The sequence below is a fragment of the Mustela erminea genome, chromosome 3 (assembly GCF_009829155.1).
Source record: "Mustela erminea isolate mMusErm1 chromosome 3, mMusErm1.Pri, whole genome shotgun sequence".
NCBI lineage: Eukaryota > Metazoa > Chordata > Mammalia > Carnivora > Mustelidae > Mustela > Mustela erminea.
The window spans coordinates 13,714,295-13,720,616 of NC_045616.1; the positions used below are offsets into that span (position 1 = coordinate 13,714,295).

The following is a 6,322-nucleotide window of genomic DNA, read 5'->3' on the forward strand; positions in this document are numbered from 1 at the left end:
CCTTTGGCTGTGGCTGTACCTGAGCCGTTGGGAGACCCTGGGACCCTGCAAGCTTCCTCCCAACCCCAAGCCAGAAGGAGCAGGGCCTACTCTTTCGAGATCCACAGTGTCCAGGTCTCAAAGGAGCAAGAGGTCTCTGAGAACATTGCAGCAGCACTGCCCACCCCCATGCCCAACACACACACACAAGCATCAGTGGCCTCAACTTCTCCTCAAAGAACGTGTCCTCACCCAAGTGCACAACATCATAGAGAAACCAACCGTTCCGAACTCCCCCCCACCCAGCTCCAGCATCGTGTCTGTGGGCAGAGGATGGGTCACCCAGACTGGTGGGAAGACCCGGAGAGGACAAGGCTTGGGACACCATGGCCATGGCCCCAGGGTGAGAGGCCTTTCCCGCCCAGCTGTCCCTACATCCCGGCCGGCGCTCTCTTGGGGTCCCATCCCAGCATCCCTTCGGAAAGAAATCGCTCAAAGTTAAAGTTTTACACGTTGAAAAGGTACTTCCCTGTTGAAATTATTTCCACGATGATCAGCAAAACATACATTTATAATGCAAAAGCCCCCACCCACCACACCCCTGTCCCCAAAACAATCAAGGGAGAATTGTGAGAAGGTCACACGAATGTTCACACGCTGAGCACGGCTGCTACTGAGCCCCATGCTGTCTGCGGGCAGGAGGTGGGGGCGGTGGTGGGTAACACCTACAGAGGTGAATCAGGGCCTGGGGGGGGGGGGCTCAGGGGTGGGCTGCCAAGTTCAAGACCCCCGCATAACCAAAGTAGGGGGGCTCCCCACTGATGAGCCTGAATGCTTCAGGACTAAATATGTTTTCTTATCCTCCACTGTCATATTCTGTAGTGACCAATGTGTGAGGACTTTTAAAGAAACGTTTGATGTGGAGACTGATTGCAAAGATGGGAACATGTCCCGGGACCTTCTGTTCTCACTGGTAGCTACCTGTGGCCCCACCAGGGAGGGGACCAGGAATAAGGCCTAACCTGGGGGCAGGGAGAGGTTCACTACCTGGAGTTTTTTCTCTGCCTCTCCAGGACCAGGGGAGCCAAGATGGCCCCCACTGCCTGACATTTCGGTGGTCTGGCAGTGGGGGGCAGGACTGGGTCACACTTCTGTCCCCTCTGCCCCTTCCTCACCGGAACCCATAGCACGGCTGGAGGGCCAGAAGGACTCAGAACAGAAAGCTCTCTGCAAAAGCAGAGGCCTGGATGGGCCTCATGCCCACAAAGAATAGCCTGCGTTCCGGCTCTGGCTGGGGAGAACAGCCCTCAGCCCAGGGGGCCCTGCCAACAGGAAGTCCCTGAGATTCAGGCAGAGCAGGGGCGCACAGGCTTCCCAGGACCCACCAGCCCGAGCAGGAAGTTGGCTGAGGCTCTGTTGGCTGAGCAAATAGCACATTTCTCAGGAGCATGTCAGGGGGAGGCCCCAGCCCAGGGGAGGCGGAGAACACGGGGTATATGAAGCCCACAGCAGGGCCCATCTCTGTTCCTGAGAGCAGGTCCGCCATGAAGCTCACTGCTGCCTTCCTGGTGCTCTGTGTGGCTTTGCTCAGCCAGCCCGGTGAGTGCTGGCAGGCCTCAGTTCCCAGCTCCTCGCCACAGGGTCCTGGCAGGGTCTCTGCTGGTCCCCTGGTCCCCTGTCCCAAAGGTAGCCGATCCTGATCCTGTAGCCCCTGCCTTGGGTCCCAGGCCACTCCTCTGCCTCCCAGCACTCCCTGTCCTTCTGGGCAGGAAGTCCTGCTCCTTCCTGGGGTCTTCAAGACCCTCTGGGGCCTGCCCTGCCCAGGGCCCTCAGGCTTTCTCTCATGTGCCCAGTGGCTGGCCCTGGTTTCTCTTTTCCACCCAGCACCAGGGTGAGCTCGGACCAGTACTGGCCCCGGTCTGGAATTGTCTGCCTCATCCTTCAAGGCACAGCCCAGGTGTCCCCCCTTCTGAGGGGACCCCACTCAGAGCTTTCCTCTCCACCCTCCACCCTGGGGCCACCCTGTAGGCACCTCTGTCCAGCCCCCTGCTTGCTGGGCCGCGATTTTGTTTACGGCTGCCTCTCCCAGCCAGCTGGGACTCCCTGCCTCAGGAGGGAGTGGGGTTGAGGGAGGTACCTCCTGGGGGGAGCCAGGCCCTTGGCAGGTCTCCATGGAGTACCAGTTCAGATGGGGTGAGGGGATCTTCTCTGCTTGTGTTTGCAGCTGCATCTTTCTTCGGGAACTCAATGGCCAAGCCTGTGGCCTCTGCTTTGAGTGCTGCAGAGGCTGGTACAGAGGCTGTGGCCGGGGCAGGAGCCAAGGTCCAACCCTTTCTCGGAAGCTTCAATCCCCTGAAGTTTATGCTGACCATGCTGGGGATCCCGGTGGAGCATCTTGTGGAGGGTTCCAGGAAGTGTGTGGCGGAGCTGGGCCCTGAGGCCGTGGAAGCCATGGGGGCCATGAAGACGCTGCTGGTAACATGGGACACCCTGGGCCCTCCCTGCGAGGGCAGCCCTTCCCAGCCTCCCATAGAACGGAAACACCCACTCCCTAAAAGGCTAACAAGGCGTCTGGGCCCTGTGTCAGGGAAACCTCATGGCCTACCCTCAGGAAAAACAGGATGGCCTTGGGTGGGAACCGGGTTGATCCTATGTGAAAGGGGGGCTGCAGAAGACCCCTGGAGGTAAGGGGGGACCTCTCCAGGAACTCTGCCCTGAGTCCCCTTGGGTGCTCCGCAGTGGTGGGTTGGAGGAGAGCAGAAGCCTGGCTTCTCTTTGCAGGGGGCCCTGACATACTTCGGTTGAGCCAAGGCCGGTTTATCCCAGTGTGGGGCTGAGATGCTGCCATCGACAGACTGGGGACCTGCTGCCCAGCCCTGATCATCCAAGCCCTTCCCCTAATCTCTGAATAAATACAGTAACAGCAGCTTTGGGGCTGATTTGTTCTTGCTGTGATACCGATCCCCGTTCGTTTCCTCCTGAAAGCAATGGTGCTGAAGAAAGAAGGAGCCAGTGGGAGGATGGGTCCCACCCCGCCGGAGGAGCACTGTGCCCAGATTATGTGTGGGTGTGTGCATGTGTGTGAGGGACCCTACTGACATTCAGCAGGTGACCCGGAGCCAGTAATTAAAGCTGTTGGGCATCAGGCAAGCATAAGTTACTGTGGCTTAACCCTCTCTGTGGTTAAAATTTGGAAGTTTTGTTTTCTTCCATCTACTTTGATTTCTTCCCTAGAATGAGGCACAACTGAAGGCTGCATGCAGGAAAAGCCTGGCTTGCATCTGGTTTTCCCTGTGATTTCTGGTAGTTTCATTGGAATAATTAGTGACTTTGATTGCTTCTGTTCTACCAGCAGCATTTCTGGACTGATCCTCAGGGTTGATGGGAAGGTGCCCCGAGCTAGATAGTGACGTCCATCTCTGGAGAAACTTCCCGGTAGACTCCTTTTTTAGTGATAAATGACAAGTCACGTTTCCTGGGAAGGGTTCTCCCCAGCTTGACTATCAACCAAACCACCATAGACAATCTGACTCCTTTTCTAGCTGTTACTCTATGAAGCTGTTACTTTATGCTGACCATGCTGGGGATCCCGGTGGAGCATCTTGTGGAGGGTTCCACATTGGTCTGGCTCTTTTCTGTTCCTACTTGGATAAGGACATTCAGGGATCTAAATGGGGGAGGGTGCATTTTGACAAGTTCCAACTCAACCTAGAACAGGTGGCTCCCAAGGATGCAGATTAAATCTCTCATCAACACCACTGCCCCCGAGTCCCCAAGGGTTCTGAATCTTTGCGTCAGGCTTGGGTCTGGGCAAAAATGAACCTTAGCGAGACAGATCACTGCTCATCTCTGGTGGAGAAGGCAGTGGGGTCATGACCTGACCTGAAACGACCACAGGCCCTTTTCTCCCGACATGACATAGGTTCCTCAGTTAATGCCCTGGACTCGAATGTTCAAGGGGTATCTCTGGAAGAACGCCAAGACTACAGGAGCTTGCTCAAACAGACAGTGGGCTTGGGGACTCAGCCTACGACCCATCTGAGATGGCCCTGCAGCCTTCTACCTCTGGAGTCTTCCCAGGCAAACACCAGAGGGGAAATCACAGCACTTAGTAGAGAAAGGAGACTGAGGGTAACATCTGAAGCCATGAGGCTAACTCCCTCCCGAGATTCCTGCAGGAATGGAAGAGACCAACCATAATCCCCTGGAAAGAGGGAATATGGTTTAAAGCTAGATTTCCTTAAATATCTTATTTTGCCCATTTGACTTGATAACTATGTAGATATTTAACATGATCCCAAAAGACAGAATAGTTAAAAAAAAAAAAAGTCTAAAAATTGAGTTAATAAAAAGAAAACAGGAGCGCCTGGCTGGCTCAGTCGTTAAGTGTCTGCCTTCGGCTCAGGTTATGATCCCAGAGTCCTGGGATCGAGCCATGCAGCAGGCTCCCTGCTCAGCGAAGAGTCTGCTTCTCCCTCTACCTTGGCTTGTTTTCCTTCTCTCACTGTCTCTCTCTCTCTCTCTGCATCAAGTAAATAAATAAAATCTTTAAAAAAAAAAGAGAGAAACGAATCTGACTTTGTTTCTTGCGGTGGTAGAATCCCCAAAGGACTAACTCTTTCAGGGCACCTGGCTGGCTCCACTGGAAAAGCATACAAGTCTTGATCTCAGGGTCATGAGTTCAAATCCCACAGTATATGTGGAGATTAGTTAAAAAAAAAAAAAAAGGGCATTCCAAATAACATGAAAATAGTCATTTACAAAATTCCAACAGAAAGTACAATTATAATTGCCTGGTGTATTTTATCTGCAAGAGGGGAAAAAAATCTCTCTTATCTCTGTCCCCTGGAAGTTTCCAGAAACTGATCAATCCCAGAGCAGTGGCCTCCAGATACCATTTCTCACTGAAGGAACCAGGAGTTTTTGGAAAAATGGCTGGTTCCAGATATGGAGCAGGAAATGTAAAAGATGAACCTAGACCATCTTCTTAGAACAGAAGCTGCTAAAGACTATCAGAATTGTACTAAAAAGACACACGGACCAGCGTGAATAAGTCACTGGCCAAGGATGGGATAATTTGAACATCAGTAATGGTAGTAAGTGGAGTGGATTACAGGCATTAGATTTGCTCATATCCATAAGTTTTTGATACAGGAGGGAAAAATAGACTGATAACCTTTGGAGGACACAAGAAAATCAATTCATTCTTCTGAAAACTGGGATACCTGGGAGGTTCAGATGGTTAAGCGTTTGCCTTCAGCTCAGGTCTTGATCTTGGGGTCCTGGGATGGAGTCCTGCATTGGGCTTCTGGCTCAGAGGGGAGTCTGCTTCTCCCTCTCCCTCTGCCTGCCACTCCCGCTTGTGCTCTCTCTCTGCCAAATAAATAAATCTTTAAAAAATTATTTTGGGAGCACCTGGGTGGCTCAGTGGGTTAAAGCCTCTGCCTTCAGCTCAGGTCATGATCCCAGGGTGCTGGGATCAAGCCCCACATCAGGCTCTCTGTTCAGCGGGGAGCCTGCCCCCCCCCACTTGTGCGCTCTCTCTCTCTCTCTGTGTCAAATATAATAAAATTAAAAAAAAATTATTTTGAAAACTAAAAACTATTTTAAAGTACGAAGTTTAAAACATGTAAAAATTAAAAGACAACTGAGGAAAGATACAGGGTTAAAAGGTTAAGTACCCTGAGTGCATAAAAAAATCACGAATTAACCAGAAAAGGACAAAATCCTCGACAGACATAAAATCGTAAGAGAAACTCGAAATAGGAGAAAAAAAAAAACAAACGCCTGTTACTAATAAGGGAACTATAAACAGAAATCACAATGGGTTACCATTATACCCATCAGATTGCCAAAAACTAAGTCAGACAAAAACAAGCATTGGCAAAGTTGGGGAAGAAAGGCAAAATCTTATCAACTTCTGGTGGGAGAGTAAGCAGAACCCCCCCAACTTTTTAAAAATATTTTTATTTATTTATTTGACAGAGACAGACAGCAAGAGAGCACAACAAGCAGGGGGAGTGGGAGAGGGAGAAGCAGGCTCCCCCCTGAGTGGGGAGCCTGATGTGGGGCTTGACCTGAGCCAAAGGCAGACACTTAACAACTGAGCCACCCAGGCACCCCATGCAGAAACACTTTGGACAGGAGTAAGCATATCTAGTACAGTCAAACACATGCCTGCCCCAACACCTAGCAATTCCAACCCTTAAGATTATACTCCAGAGAAGCTCAGTTTACAGTGGCACCTACCAGAATGTTCAGAGCAGAATGGTTTGTAAGTGTTCGGGGAAGGAGAGAGAAAACTAGAAACAACTCAAAAATACTTGCAGGGAAGGGTAGATTT

At 51.5% G+C, this 6,322-nt stretch overlaps 1 protein-coding gene across 1 annotated transcript; it reads left to right on the forward strand.

The window, feature by feature from the left end:
* The first annotated feature begins 1,412 nt into the window (after positions 1–1,412).
* SCGB3A1 (secretoglobin family 3A member 1) lies at positions 1,413–2,905 on the forward strand. The gene is made up of 3 exons (XM_032335267.1): positions 1,413–1,578; positions 2,204–2,454; positions 2,761–2,905. Exons 1-3 carry the CDS (start codon positions 1,428–1,430, stop codon positions 2,782–2,784), a joined length of 426 nt encoding a protein of 141 aa, XP_032191158.1. The 5' UTR covers positions 1,413–1,427; the 3' UTR covers positions 2,785–2,905.
* The last annotated feature ends 3,417 nt before the right edge of the window (positions 2,906–6,322 follow it).